The sequence below is a fragment of the Saccostrea echinata genome, unplaced genomic scaffold (genome assembly GCF_033153115.1).
Source record: "Saccostrea echinata isolate AGI-Se365-2 ecotype Australia unplaced genomic scaffold, CSIRO_AGI_Sech_v1 ptg000013l, whole genome shotgun sequence".
In the NCBI taxonomy this organism is placed as follows: domain Eukaryota; kingdom Metazoa; phylum Mollusca; class Bivalvia; order Ostreida; family Ostreidae; genus Saccostrea; species Saccostrea echinata.
In genome coordinates this window covers 5,755,245-5,771,283 of record NW_026889762.1, presented here as the reverse complement: position 1 = coordinate 5,771,283, position 16,039 = coordinate 5,755,245, and the positions used below count along the sequence as shown (strand labels likewise).

General features: G+C 33.3%; 2 protein-coding genes across 2 annotated transcripts; one reads left to right on the top strand and one right to left on the bottom strand.

The window, feature by feature from the left end:
• Position 1: 1 nt before the first annotated feature.
• Positions 2–7,922, top strand: LOC133186387 (uncharacterized). The gene is made up of 2 exons (XM_061321644.1): positions 2–24; positions 6,086–7,922. The coding sequence occupies exon 2, from the start codon at positions 6,092–6,094 to the stop codon at positions 7,409–7,411; it is 1,320 nt and encodes a 439-aa protein (XP_061177628.1). The 5' UTR covers positions 2–24; positions 6,086–6,091; the 3' UTR covers positions 7,412–7,922.
• A 550-nt stretch (positions 7,923–8,472) lies between these two features.
• On the bottom strand, positions 8,473–15,792 carry LOC133186388 (citramalyl-CoA lyase, mitochondrial-like). Its single transcript, XM_061321645.1, has 8 exons — positions 15,731–15,792; positions 14,449–14,550; positions 13,637–13,806; positions 13,081–13,269; positions 12,051–12,249; positions 11,481–11,594; positions 10,140–10,318; positions 8,473–9,480 (listed from the first exon to the last, which is right to left on the bottom strand). Exons 2-8 carry the CDS (start codon positions 14,510–14,512, stop codon positions 9,379–9,381), a joined length of 1,017 nt encoding a protein of 338 aa, XP_061177629.1. The 5' UTR covers positions 14,513–14,550; positions 15,731–15,792; the 3' UTR covers positions 8,473–9,378.
• Positions 15,793–16,039: the final 247 nt, after the last annotated feature.

Here is a 16,039-nt window from a genome sequence, read left to right as displayed (position 1 = left end):
CTGATCGTTACACGTACTTTGAAGGTAAATTATGATACTAGATTGTGAACAAGGCGTATGTTTTGTTATAGCATTGATAAAAAAATCGTTGCGATAACGGATATAAGTAGATTGACGTGCAGTTATGGAAGCCTTTACGGATTTTTATTATTAGATACCTCCTTGAAAATGATACTGAGATATAAACAAGGATGATTAAATTGACTGTGTTTTGTGAAGCATGAGTATTCAAATCAGGTTTGTGCCATTTTTACAATGTCAGGTTTTAAATTGTGATTTTGACATTGTGGAGTTCCAAAGTTACATACCTTAATTGACTCTGTGAAGATTATTTTGTAAAAAGTCAATAGTTTTTTTTTCATTAAATGTCTTTTAATCCACATGCATGATGATATTCAAAGCCAAAAAGAAAGTTCACTGTTCCACTTATTTAAAAGCAAAAGAAAAAGTTCCCTGTTCCACTTATTAAAAAGCGAAAGAAGAAGTTCATATATAGTACTTGCTTTTTCATACCTAGTATATCAAACCCAGCTCTAAGCTGCTAAACGAGTTGATAACTGTTCATTATCTCCATACTAGTATTTTATTCCTGTTACATCAGTAACAAGCAATTTTATTATATACCATTTTTGGGTTAATAAAAACGGATATAGTGATTTTCATGCCCTCATATGACATAAGGAATGTAGGCAAAACCATCGAATTGCATTTCCCAAGTAATAAAAAAGGCAACAACAAATTTGCTGTGCAGTTTGTTGTCAATTTTTTCACCATAGAACGTATTTTTTGGCGTAAGAGAGGGACTATAGGGATTTTTTCACAAACCCTTACAACGACGGTTAGCATAACAACGCAAGGTAAAAATTGGACTATTCATCGTGTTACGTGTGGAATCGCCTCCTCGTTCTCATTGAAACTGTTTTTAAAACAGTTGTTAATCATAATCTCTACATTCACCCCAAAACTGAAAGAAATCTGTAAATTTCTCTATATTGGTTTGTAAACTCGTAACTTTGCGTCGGCGTTCCTCTCACTAGTGCACGCGTGCAACGTTTTCTTAACGACGTTGGATCCTGATATTTAAAGTCTTAAACTTTTTTGTCAAGTATATTTTTAGCTTGTACACACTTAGCTTAATTAAAAATCAAAACAAAAAATGGGGGTCAATATGCTTCTTTTGGCGCTACAGTACATTTAAAATGACCTTTTTGCACTGAATTTGTGTCTTAATCAAAAATAACATCTTCGACTTTTTCCCTCAAATATTTTTTATCCAAATAAATCATGGGACAAAGTATGCTATTATTCTCTTTTGAAAAAGACACATTAAAATTGTGACAAAGAAAAATTTTCAAATTGCTTCGCATAATCAATTATTTGACCTTTCTGCACTCACAAAATGTCATTTTTCGGGCATTAAAAATTTAACAAGCAAGAAAAATATTTTAAAGTCTTAAACTTTTGCTGAATTTAAGTAGATTGATCAGAGTTATCTTATATATTCAGAAAAGAAAATCAAAAGTGGAGGTCTATGATGTTATTTTTTAGATATTACTAAAAAACTGTTAATTTTGTGATAAAATTGGCTCAATTTTTTCCTGGAGTTTCAGAATATATTTTCTATATTTGTCACAATATGATGATAGAATTCACAAAAACTGATTTAATTAATATTTTAGAACCAGCATTAAACATTTCAATGCACAAAATAGCTCTGTGTGCAACCAGCATGGAAAAATAGGAATCTAAACTTAACAGTACTGTATATATTTCAAAAGGGAAAAAATGATCATTTTCTTCTAAAAAAATCTTCCGCCACAAAATATAGTTCCTGGTTAAATCCTATTTGAATGGAATTTAATCGCGTTTTTTCATTGGATATAGTATAATTTGCATTGTAATATCCAGATTTAATGTTAGAACTTAAAAATAATGCAGAATTTTAGAAATAAAGCGCCAGACCAAAATCTGCTCAAAAGCTCAGGATCGAACGTCCTTAATTTTTTAACTTAATAATCCCTGGCCCATTGTAGCTAGAGTTTGTCTAGTCTTTCTAGCAATCAACCGCATGAACCTACTCGACTGTCCGCGCCGTAAAGTCCTTCTTTTTTCTCCAATCGAACCTAAATGGGACTAACTACTGGGCTTGAAGGCGTCGGACCAACGAAGGGCGGACTTGTCGGAAGGATTAAATAATATCCCTATGAGAAATATATTAAATGCTCCGATGAACTCCTTGCCGAGGAGAAAGAAGGTTGTGACAGATGAGTTTCAGTGCCTTATAAGTTAGCAGTCAGAATTAAACGAGATTAAAGTTACATGTTGATTAACTTCACATCACCTATCCTATTCTGCCTATAATCTATTGACATAAAAGGCCCCAGTACACTTCCTCCTCCTGCCTCCGTCTTTGGCTGCTGACCTCGCTGATGACCACTATTCCACCTCAGCTACAATTGTTCTTGATCTGTTGTTTTCGGCCGGCCTACTTTCCTCCTTCCTTCTGAGTACATGTACCATGTCAGTGCAGTGGTACGAATTAATACTGGCGTTTTCTATTCTTAGTATATATCGAATCCAATTCCATTTCCTGAGAGCTATATCTTCATTTGCTTTTGTTGTTTTTGTTTCATGATGGAGTTTTTCAATTGTTTTTTTTCTTTGGGCATCTCGCTCTCAGGATTTTCTCGGACATCTATTCCGGAAGGCTTCAATCTTCTTTTTGTCTAGCTCCGTCGTGTTTTATGTCTCACTTCCATACATGAGAACTGACATGACCAAGCATTTAAATAACTTAATTACCGGTAACTTTTGTTTAAATAGAAAAAAAATTGATGTGCTCCAGATTTTCCTAAGCCTAGTAAATTGGTATTTGGCTTTTCCTCCAAGGTATGTAAATGTTTTTGCATCCTCAAATTCTTGTCCATCGATCTTTACTGGCCCTCATATAGCAGAGGTGAGTCTCTACACTTTGCAATAATTGTTGGATGTCCTGAAATATTGAGGAAAGTAGAGCAGTCTTTAAAATCTACATGTATATCTGAAAGTTTTGTGATGAAATTCCTCCTTATTCCTTTGGTTTTCTTTCTGTATTTTTTCTAGTTGATTAAAGACGGGTATAAATGTTACCAACAATGCTAAAAAAATAACATTTTATCACTTCAAACGTTTACCCTGCCCTTTCCCCCCTTTCAGTATATAATTATAACTTCAACATCAAACACATTTCTGATAACGGGTCAAGGCTCTAAACTTATATATTACTTATGTGGCAGGCATAATAGATAAATTGCTGCACTGTCAGAATTTGAGGAAATCGTTAAATATTACAATTTTTAGGTCACCTTAGTCACTCAGTGACCTATTGCTATCCGTTTTTGTCTGTTGTCGTGCGTCGTCCGTCGTGCATTAACTTTTGAACATTTTCAACTTCTTCTCTAGAACCGCTGAACCAATTTCAACCAATTTTTGCATATAGCATCTTTGGGTGAAGGGGAACAAAAATTGTGAATTTCGTGGTCTCTGTCCCCCTGGGGCCCTAGGGGTGGGGCTAAAACCACCAAAATTGATGCAATCTTTAAAAATCTTCTTTACTCCTGGACATCAAGCAGTCAAACTGTTGGCATGATTGTAGTAAGCATTAAGCCCTCTACCTAAATTGTGAAATTCATGGCCCCAGGGTCAGGGGTTCTGGTGCTAGGGCGGGGCTATATAGATCATATAGTGAAAGTGCATTATTCCTTTGAAAATCTTCTTCTCTTCTGGGTATTATTTAAACAAACTAAGTGCATGGTTATTATAAGCAATGATGCCCTTTCCAAAATTGTGAAATTCATAGCCCCAGGTTCAGGGTTTCTGGTGTTAGGGCGGGCTCTATTGATTATATAGTAAAAATGCATTAATTCTTTGAAAATCTTCTTCTCTGCTCCTGGGTATTATTTAAACAAACTAAATGCATGCTTATGATGCACAAGGATGCTTTTTCCAAAATTGTGAAATTCATGGCCCCAGGGTTGGGAAGGGGGCTTTATTGATTATATATTGAAAAAGTATCAATTCTTTGAAAATCTTTTTTTTTTTGCTCCTGGTTATAGAGTAAACTAAGTCTGTAGTTATGATGAAAAAGAGTGCTTCTTCATGAATCATTGCCTCTAAGTCAGATGTTCTGGTGTAAGGGTGGGACTCTATTGATAATATACTGAAAATGCATTACTTCTGTTAAATAATCCTGTCTGCTCCTTAGCGATGAGCTGATAATTAAAGTGCATAGTTATAATGAACAACTGTGCTTCTTACAAAATTTTAAAACTTGTGGTCTTCAGGTTTTGGTGTTTCTCGGGGGGTGGGGGTGAGGGGTAGGGGTGATGTCGGGGGCTATATTTATTAATAAAGTGATAAAAATAAAAATGTGTTAATGCTTTGAAAATCTTCAACTAAGTGCATAGTTATGATGATGAGGGAACCTCTACCAAATTTATGAATTTCATGACCCTGGGACATGGGTTTTAGTGTTAAGGTAGGGATGTGCTGAATCTGTAGTGAAAATGCATTATTTCTTTAAAAATCTTCTCTGCTCCTTGGCATATCGAAGGCAAACAGAATTAAAATTCTAATAAGCAAGGATATTTTTACCAGATTTTTGAACATCAGGACCATTTGTCTAGGCATTCTGGTCCTAGTCAGGGCTCTATTAATTTGTATTCAACTGAGAGAAGTTATTCCCCTTTGCCATTCACCTCTGATAATTAATCACTGTAAATAATGTATTTGAAAGTTAATAGAATAAGAGAATAATGCAAAAAAAAAAAAAAAAAAAAAAAAAAAAAAAAAAAATTATTGAACAATACAAAAAGTACTTTCATAGTTTTAATGATCAGGTAGACTTGTAAATGATAAATAAATAAAAATGAGACAAAATTAACTTATTAAATGTTCTTCAAAGACCAAGAGAGGCCAATGTGAGAGGTCACAATATGGGGTTAAAAGTAGTACAGAAGAACTAATACATGTAGTTTGTTAATAGTCTGCATGGTGATAGTGCTAAATGGGGGATAAATTAGAATTTAATGTATGAGTTGGTACTGAATACTAGACTAATTATTTCATTGATTCTGACCATCCTATTTCTCTTGCTTTTGGGCAACAAAGCTTCATCTATCAGTTTATTTTATATTCTATGGATCATCTAAATTGTTGTATTATACTCAGGTGACCGTTAAGGCCCTTGGGCCTCTTGTTAGAATATATAAATATTATTTAACAAACAGGAAATATATTTTTTTAAATAAGTGATGAAATATACAGTGTTTCCAAATCAGGAAGTCCCTTCATGTAAGTTATTTATCTTGCAACTTTAATGTTTTTTATCTACTTTTATTACATACATGGGTAAATTTCCCCAATAAATAAATAAATAAGGAATAATACAAGCTTTATTTTAAAAATGATGTATCGGTTTCAGGAAAGATGATGTACTGTTGCTACAGTATTGCATAGCCCTGCATATACAGTGTATTTTCGCTGCCAAGAATACATTTGGAAACATTTTGGGTCAAACAAACATTACGAATTCTAAAAACTTTCATTAAAAATGAAGATAGTGATGATGAAGTTCACTACTACATATACATGTAATTTTATGAAGTCGACACTTGCCTTCATGCTGTATTTTCATAGACCGTCTTAAGTTAAAAAAAAAATACATGAAAGATTTCTGAGATGCTCGTGATACATAATTAAACTGTAGACGATTCAATCGGTTTTATAAAAAATAAGGTATCTGTTTGACTTAATTTGATGTACATAAGGAAAATCCCGCCAATTACCGATAATGTCAGGAAACCGACATGTACACTGTATTGTCGACAGCAAAATTATATACAGGGCGGCAATAGTATGCACTAACTGATTTTTTTAAAATAAGTTTTCTTGTGCTTCTTGGTTACACTAACTCTATCAAATATATTAATTATATGCGTTATATAAAAAAGTATAACATACATGCACGTATACACATGAAGACATGCTTGAAATAAAGTGAAATATACAATGACAATTCAATATGTTTTCCATCTTTGCTTTCCAGGCAACAATGGCTTCTAGGGAGGATTCTCGTTCCGAACGAAAGTTAACAGAATGTTTAAAAAAACTGGGACTGGACGCTAGAGCAGCAGAAAACGTCTTCCTGGAATTATGCACAGTTTTCGCCGGTCCTAAAAAATCAAGAGAGGTGAAGCAGGCCATCAAAGAGTTAAAGAAATGTGTTAATTCAGACAGTGGGGACGTGTTTAACAAACTTTCCTTCGCAATTAACTTTGCTTCCAAGATAGCTGCGATTCATCCCATACCTGCAACGCTTGGAACTACGTTTTCAGTATTGTCAAATTTGTTTTTACAAGTTGGAAACGCTATGAAAACGACTGTTCCGTCAGCAGATAAGGACAGTGCCTATGCTGCCATTGAGCGCTTTCAGGATTCAGAATTAAAAGCGGAGGCTGTGGGTTTAGAAGATTTGTTTTACAATACCAATGCCTATCTGAATAGTTTTGAGGAAGATGCCCCCAAGAGTATAATTAACCATTTGGAGGATAAGTTTCCTACAAATGATGCTGTGAGGTTTCTTGGTAAATTAAGGGCGAAAACAGAAGAGCTCTTGTACTCGGATATTAAATCTGCTTACAGAGCAGCAGCGTACATAAATTTGTATTCTAGGCTTGCGATACTGCGATCACTGGTGTTATGGCAGTTGTTCTCCATCAAAAATCGCAGAGGTTATGATCAGTCTAGTGCTAAAGGCGTTCAGGCCATGATTACTGAAAGCGAGAAGTCTGACCTAGAGATAGTGAAGTTTGTTACAGAATCCAAATTCGAAAAAGCTGTGTTTTTAACCATATTCAACCCATCAGAAAATGAACATTTTCTACACCTCCTTCGAATAAAACAAATCCGGATTCCATGCATAGGTCAGGACAAATTGTTCTGTGCACATACTCACTTGATTCGGTCGTCCAATTGGCCTGATTGGAAAATGGAGATGTCATCAACATTTGGCGGGTCTATTCGTGGAACCAATAAAAAATCCGACGCCTGTGAATTTAATTTGGAGGTGGTAGAAAATCGAAATCTGGACAACATATTTTACATAAGATCGAAAAAGTGGCCCTCATATTATGTGTACGTAGATCGTAAGTTCGGGTGGTGCTGGTCTGTATCGGGACAACCTGGTCCTGAAGGTCAATGGAAGGTCATCAAGTTAGAGGGAACGAGTGGTATACCTCAATACCTTATGTCTCCCCTTCAGTGGCCATGCTATTTCATATTTATGAGTTCCACACCCGATGGAACCGTGAAGGGCACATATGATCTAAGAGACATTAAGGAAAAGGGATTGTGGGAAATTCTTGATATATAGTGAATATATAGTGTATTGTAAAGAAATTAAAAAAAAAATCTTCAAAAACTGGGCAAATGTAGGGTTTTGAATGTTCAATGGTGTTTATTTTTTCTTTAATCGTATTCTCTTTTTTTAAACATTTCATTTGTTGCAACATAGTTTTTCTCAGAAAACTAAACAGTATGTAAATAGACAACTAAGTCAATGCATATTTACCTTTCCCTCTTATATTTGCAAGTATTTCAGAACCATTTTCCATCATACATCAAAATCATAGAAATGATTAATGTTACATGTAGCACTGTACAAAAGGAAGAGGAGAAAAGGGTAAAAGAACCAATTTTAGGTCCTTATCTGACATAAATAGTAAAGCATGATTTTGTTTTTAGTTAATAATCATAAAACAATGAATGATGTCTAGATCATTTGTTCTTCAGAATACACAGAGGTCACAAGAAGGTTAGTATTACAACTGTCTTCATTTCTGAAGAATTTCAATGATTTTTTGTTTGTTTTAGAAAACATAGAAAGTACATAAACAATCTATGATTTTTGTATAAAATATGTATGATGTTCATTAAAATTGATGTAAATAATATCAGTTAAAAAATCAACAAAAATAAAATTGAATACATTCTTGGGCCTTGTTTGACCTTTTCCTATGCTATCACTCATTTAAACAAGTACATGGTTTTATCTGTGTTCTAAAGAGACTTATCCACAAGAAAGAGTCCAAAAAGCCCTTAATACGGTTTTTGAAACTTCATTATAGTAATACATGTATGTACATATCAGTGGATCAATGAAGGCATACACTGTACATCGAGTACATACATGTCCATTACAAAACAGAATGTTTAATACATGTATACATTATAAACATGTTCATAATACACTTTAACAGACATTGTTGCCATATTTAGGATATCTTAACAATAGCGATTTATAATTTCTAGCACTAGAGAAAAAGAATTCTTCACAATTCATAGCCATAAAGTACATATGCTATATATATGTATCTGTCAACAATTGTTTGGTATACCACCCAGAACTGAAGAAATATTTGAATATGCATCAAAAAACGGAGGGAAGATTTTACTCTAACATTATTAAATAATTTTAAGCACATGTAAAATGTTTGTCAGTAGACTCAGAGAATCATTTTTAAAATAAGTACTTCTCTTTTTCATGTTCCTTGTCCTTAGAATTGATCAATTTGAAAAAGACTAAAAATTTTCTTTCAAACATCAGAGTATTATATATGGATATAATTATGTACATGTAAAATAAGAGAATCCAATACAGAACCAGCTGAGTATATTACATGTATACACCTCTACCAACCCCAATGACCAAAGTCTCTGTCTAAAACTTCTCTTTGTCCATGTTGAAATGTGGACTATTATTATGCACAAACAGAGCATTGTTTTTTTTTAAAACATAGTTCACCTTAACATCTACCTGGGTGTTTAAGAAATCTTGCTGATAGACAGAAAAGGTTGAGTAATATCAATACTTACATGTAAGACTGACATATAATAATCTCACCATTTGTTACAACAGACATTCTGTTGTCAAACTATGGTATCTTGAATACCATGGATATTACTTATGTTGAAGTGACTCTGAATTCCCAACTACTTTTAAAATGTATTGTTATCTCAAAATCTTGAGTCCATGGATATTTTAAAGTTTTTTTTTCTTGGCCACATCAAGTTTGGGGTAATAAAGTTTGACTGTACATCTATGAAACGTTCAAAACTGATCTGCTACATAACTAACATATACAAATTATATGTATATGTTCATACAAAATAATATGTATGTGCAAGATGACCTGTCCAATCAAATGATGATTAAAGAAAACTGTTGAATTTTTCATTCATGGTAAACTGGGCATCACGGCAGAGAACAATCAATCTGAAAGCAGTTAGTTGGTACTTCAGGGTTAATCAAAGGTCACAGCTTTTTAAACTAATCACGTGTCAGGGTGCCTTTGATCCAATATTAGCTGATAGTTGTAAAATATTTTTTGCTTGTAAGACAGATGGCATGTCTATCATCTTTCCTTTGAATGTAAAAGCACCCTGGAAAAAAAAAATCATTTTGTAGGTATTGTTAAAGATCATAAAAACAAACATACAGAGTCTGTGGTCTTTCAATAAACAATTAAATTACATTTCCTCAGAATTCACTGTATTTTGTCTAAAAAGCCTTTTTATTATGTAAGAATCCACATATTTTAATTTATACTAAAGTCTTGTTTTTGTAAAAAAAAATCAATAGTTATGTGTGTGTGATCAGACTCTTTTCATACCAATAAAACAATGCCAATGTGTGCTCAGTTTACTGTTTATTGATGAACAATGATAATTAAAATCCTTTTTTCTTCAATGTCAGCTATTTCTTTATCTGCATTAAATATTTTTCAACAAATTTCCAAGTTTTGCATCTCAATAATAAATCCCCCACCATTAGCTAGACTACATGTGATAGATTTTGTATTTTTTACAGAACTATAGATTCCATTTTTTTATGTGAGTAATTAATATAACAAAATGGCTCTTACACATATATACTTGTGAAAATGATTTGCCAGTGAACGGTTGGTTAAAAGACTATGTGAAATTAAACGCCATAAAAATAAAAGTGAGTAATTTTAGTTTGCAAGTGCTGCTTCTCCGAAAATTATATGATGATTAACTCTTTGCAAATATTTAGGAATGCACAGTAGATCTACCCTTACCTTTCCCGATTCTGTATGTTTACTGAATGCCTCCACAAGCTCTGTGGCCCATGCCACTTGATCTTCTGTAGGGGAGAAGGCTCTCTGGACAATGGGGACATGGGAGGGGTGAATGACCTGCTTTCCTGTGAAACCCATCCTTGCTCCTTCCAGGGATTGCTTCTCAATTCCTTCTAAGTCTGTTAATTTAAAGAAACTAAATATTATTATCATATCCATTTTTTTAAGTAAGAGAATCAGACTGTTTATTATACTTTATTATATTTAATCCTTCCATCCTTTTCAATCACCTAATCTTAAAGTCTGCCAAATGTATATCATATAAATCAATCATTCAAAATTGAAACAAACAAATTCAGAGAATTGTGGTTCCCCCTTCCCCCTTTCTGGGTCATATTGATTTGACATATTGCACTTTAATATGAAAGCCCTATCCCTTTAGTTGCTAAAGTTAGAGCCAAGATTGAATTTTTTAAAGTACATGTATGTAAAAGTGAAACTTCAAGGCCATGGGACCAAAAATTACCATGGACTAATATGGGGATATGTCTTTCAGGTAAATCAATTGTAAAAATGTGAAAGCCCTTTCTCTTTTACAGAAAGACAGTAAAATTTGAAGGTCAAGGTCACGAGGAATAAAAATTACCACTTAAAAGTGGATTTCAAATTTTAAGGTAATGTACATTTGGAACATGAAATCCCAATCTTCTATCATTTATTTTAGAAGCTATTATCAATGCATGTGTTAAAATTTTAGAAAAGTAGATAAGACTTTAAGGTCATGAGGCAAAATTTAGAATAAATTAAGAAAGGACCTGATACAGGCAATACATATGTAAATCTGAAATATGAAAAGCCTATCTTTTCTCATTCAAAAGTTATTAACATAGGCACATGTACAGTTTTTGAAAAAAAGTTGGTGAAACATCTAGGTAGAGGTGACAAGGTCAAACACTGCATTTTATTCGGAAAGGTCTTGTCACAATTAATGCTCATATGATATACAAAAGCCATATCTCTTCTCATTCAGCAATTATGACCAAGGTTAATGTGATAGACTGTCTGATGGACAGATGGAAGAATGAGATATAATAGCCCCTTGCATTTGCAAAAGTGGGGGACAATAAATTTCTCATTAAATTTTAAAAAAATTTATTCAAGAGATCAAAAGGTGAATAGATTCTGTCAGGTGAATTTCACTTTCCAATTGCATTTCATGTGAAAATCTGTCAAATGTAAATCTCATGAATGCCAGAGTGTGTAATATCCTGCAACCTTAATTCTTGATCTATAACAGCTTATAAATGGAAGTGTTGTGTCATGCATTATACAAAAACAGACCTTTTAAATCAATATGTACCATGTCAATGGCTTGTAGTTTGAAGGCTTTAGCACATGTGACTATTTTCTGCCTGGCATACAGTAATTCCTTAGCATCAGTTGTTCTTGTGGCTCCTGAAATATGAAATAAAAACGAAATTTTAAAGACCAATTCATTGCATAAATATCAAATTATACTTAAAACTGATATGTGCTTATGCATGTACTTTTTCTTAATTTACAGTCACAAAAATAATCTGTTTGAATTTTTAGTGTAATTAAAGTAAATCAATTGCAATTGTAATGAAATCATTCTTGAATATTAATAACTAATGCTCCCACTGATTAAAAAAAACAGAACCCTTTCCAATGATGCCTGGTATGTTGCTTGGTCTTTCCAGTATATGTCCTTTACATTGAACCCTTCCCTCCCACAAAGGTTTGTTCACATTTAACTAAGTGGATGTAGGGTAGTCTTCCTTTGTAGAGTGGAAATTTAATTAAGCACCCATTCCTCTTTGAGTAATTATTACTTGGAATAAGTTTGAAAAAATTTTCTTAGATTTTGTCTCATGTCAGAATAAAACTCACCGATATCTGCGCAATAATCATCAGATCCGAAGACAACACCGTCCAGTACGTACAGTTGTTCCTTCAGCTGGAGGTCAACGGTCTTCTTAAATACGTCCCTCAGATTCATCAACCCCATGGCGCTCTCTACATACGTTATCAGGAAGGGGCGTGTCTGGAGTGACCTCCCTTGTAATGCTTCCTTCAGTCGCTTGGTGAACTGAAAAAAGTGAATGGATTTATCAGCAATGCTACATGTATGTTTATATCCTTGCCAAAGTTATTGTCCTAAATTAGAGATTGAATAGGAAGAATGCTTTCCAGTCTGTGAAATAGATTATTCTGTCTACGAAATATCTATTCCTCAGAGAATTTATCATACTAGCTAAATCTAAAATGCAAGATGGTGGAAATTATCCTATAAAATTGCTTATATTTCTGAAATCTTACAGGTACAATGACAAATTAGAATGAAATTGAAATACATGTATGTAAGAAAAAAACATTTGGTCTCACAAGTTACATTTTATACTGCAACACAGAGGTCAAAGAGGACATAACTCATCACAACACATCATCTCAAAATTGAGCATCTCACACCATTTTATTTAATATAATCAATTAAATCTTATAATTCAGGACAATTTCAATGAAGACTGGACTTTTGGGTGTTACTGGCATACATGACACTAACCAAATTAAGACAGAAAATGCTTCATCAAATGTACTGCTCTACTTTGTAAAAGCTATGACTTTTCTGATGCTAACACTTTGATCTATCATCTGATGTGAAATGAACAGCATCCTTTAAGATTGCTTCTGTGTAACTCAAGTACATGTACACACATGCCACTGACTACTGGAAATTTAAAGTATTGATAAATTTGTACAAAACATTTAATATCTAAATATAAATCACATACTGAATACCAGTAGGAACTGTTAATGTAAGAATGATCTACATGTATGTAGGATAACCTACAATGTATTAATTTGTCCCAAAATTGTCAATTCACTCAATATCAACAGAAAACATTCAGAACCTTTGTACCATGTCAATGTCCTGGGGTCGCTCCACTTTGGGCAGCATTAGGGCATGGGGCATTCTCTTTGCCTTCAGTACTTCAACCAAGTCCCCCTCCATTAGTCCACTGGTGACTGAGTTCACACGCACAATACACTCAGTGCGGCCAAAGTCGTACTGGTCAAGGGCTTCTCTTATTGTGGAACGGGCTTCCTCCTAATTGTACAATAAAGCAAAAAGTGTATATATTCACAATTCTTAACAATAAAAAAATTTCACTGTTCCATGTTTTATACTATTATTAGTTGATTAGTCATAATGATGCATGAAGACTGGTTTATTATTTCCTATGAATAAAAAACTGAAATATTTATTAATTACATATTGTTATATTATATGACAATTTCTTTAAATACATTTTAAGATAAATGATCTATTGCAATTTTCTAAAATAAAATTTGGATAATCTCCATGGCATACCATTGTCATTCACAACAAACTGTCAGTGAGAAATAAAAAATGACAACTCTGGTTCACAGATATCAATGTCATTGTGTCATACTTTACTCTTTTATTATTTTACCTTTTTATTAGCTGCCACACCATCTTCACAATCCAGAACTGCACAGTCCAAATCAAGGGAGGTAACTTTCTGAATTTTTTTCTGATCATTGCCCGGGACATACATCACTGCCCTTCGGGGAGTGTAGGGCTTTGATTGTGAATTTGTTTGGCCTCCATACACTCTGGCAACTTTGGAAATGATAAACAAAATTAAGGTTTATAATCAATTAATATATATCATTATAAAGGTAAATAAATTTTATAAGTATTCTCTCCTCAAAACAAAACTTTGGAATTTAAATAATCATTAAGACTTATTGCCCTGAAAGTAACAATTCCTTACATGCCTGTGGGGCATGATCAGCACGATGGTGGATCATTTTTGGAATACAGCTAAGACATTTGGGTAAATTTAAAGTGAATCTCAAAAAAAAAAAAAGCCTTGGTCACTTCACATGTTAAAACCCCCTCATTATATAATGTAGGTATTAAAGCTTGTCATGAATATTTACTTTTTTTACATTGAATTTGGCTTCAGAGTTAGCACATTTTCATAAGCAAAGGGTTTTTTTAGGGGGAGCAACTGCAGAGTTGACTGAAAACCCTTGGCTTGTCAAGATTAGCTTGAAGATTAAAATGAAAGTGAGCTTATATCCACTAGCTAACCAGTGTCAACTTCTTTATATGGAGATAATCCAGTGAATAAATGGCCCTTAAAATACATTTCACATTTGATTAAAATGTCCTGGCCTATATGAATAATGCTGACTTTTATATACTGGTTATAAATCTAATACAAATCTCATACAGGAAAATGTTCCAAACTCTCACCTTGAGTCTGCCTTGTTCCTCTGATGTGTAGCAGACAATTCTGAATTCTACGGAGTGACTTCATGATACAGCTTGAACAGAGGCTCAATGGCTTAATATAGCCTGATAAAAAAAATATCTGATTTTATGTAAGAAAATTTTCTAGCAGTTCGCTTTATAGTAAGTTATGTTTACATAAAGTTTCCTAATTTTGTTTATAATATGACACTGTAGCAAAATTCACAAAATGTAAAATATGTACATTTTTCCACAAGATCATAATTTCACTGAATCAATTTCTGTTTAATCCGCATGTAGAAAATGATGTGGATTTCTCTCATTGCCAATGTATGTCTTCAACATACTTAAAGCACTCTGTGACAAATTTCTGCAGAAAAATTGTGATTTTGTACACAGTCTAAATCCCACACAGAAAAAGTATGCCTACACTAAGTGGTGTGTAACCTATTATACATGTAGGTCCTGGTATCATTTTAAATTTTCTACATTTAATAGTTTAGCTGAGGTAAGATACAGCAAGGCCATCAATTAAAAACTGTTTTTTTTGTTTTGTTTTTTTTTTAAATCAGGTCTCTGAATACTGATTATTGATAAACATCAAATCAGAGACATACAATCATGTACATAACATGACAGGCATTGTTTTAACTTTTTACTCCCATTGTATACATCTCTGATCAAATGTATAACGTTATCCGCTGTAGGCATTACGATAAATAAAGGTATCCCTTCTTTACAACACTTTAGCTCAATTTTATTGACCATAAAATTTAGTATCCTCACAATCATGACAATGTCAGGGGTCCCGATAATCTCCATTCCACCCCCCCCCCCCCAAAAAAAAGAATAAAAGTGGGGGGATAGAGTGAGAAGATCGTCAAGAGTTCACTTATGGCTGAAGACCACCTGTACTGTGAGCTATGAGCGGACTCAGGACCCTTACATTGTGAGGATGAAAATTTGGGTACCGGAAAAATAAATAAAATATTATTGAAATCAAAATTTGTCAAAAGATATCAATATATCCTCTGGGTAAACAAGACTGGTACAATCTCTTTATTTAGCTTTAAAGCTCGAAATACAAGCAAATTAGCTTCAGCTATTCAAAAATGCTAGTTGAGAGATTATGACCTGATTAAAGTAAATTCGGGTTAAATGAGAACATTTGCATGGCGTTCGTCTTAGTAGGATTGTCATCTAGAGGAATGATCCACATTCAAACAATTCTTTTAATATCGTTAATCCAATTATGTAGACATCACGATATATTTATTCAACTTACCGATTAGATAAACTTTACTTTTGAGGTTAGTTGACAACTCGTATATCCAAACGTTTTCGGTATGAAGATTAGTGTTGTTCTTTCGTTTCCAATATATAAGAGACGGTGTCGAGTTTGTTTGCCCCCATACCAAGTAGAACGAAGTACAAGTGTAAGCTTGCCTGTCAAGAACTATGGCATGTCAAACGTCGCAATATTCGATTTTTTTTTCCATTTGTATTTTGAATTCATTTGTATTGTAAAATTTTCCATTTGTATCCTATCTTTTTTTCATTTGCATTGTAAATATTTATTTATATTCAATAATTC

Excerpts from the sequence above, each read along its gene's own strand:
- LOC133186387 (XM_061321644.1), top strand. The coding sequence starts at position 6,092 with ATGGCTTCTAGGGAGGATTCTCGTTCCGAACGAAAGTTAACAGAATGT.
- LOC133186388 (XM_061321645.1), bottom strand. The coding sequence starts at position 14,512 with ATGAAGTCACTCCGTAGAATTCAGAATTGTCTGCTACACATCAGAGGA. Across the intron at positions 13,807-14,448 it reads AGGAACAAGGCAGACTCAAG|TTGCCAGAGTGTATGGAGGC; the intron begins GTGAGAGTTTGG and ends TCATTTCCAAAG. Across the intron at positions 10,319-11,480 it reads GGTACATATTGATTTAAAAG|ACTTAGAAGGAATTGAGAAG; the intron begins GTCTGTTTTTGT and ends TTAAATTAACAG.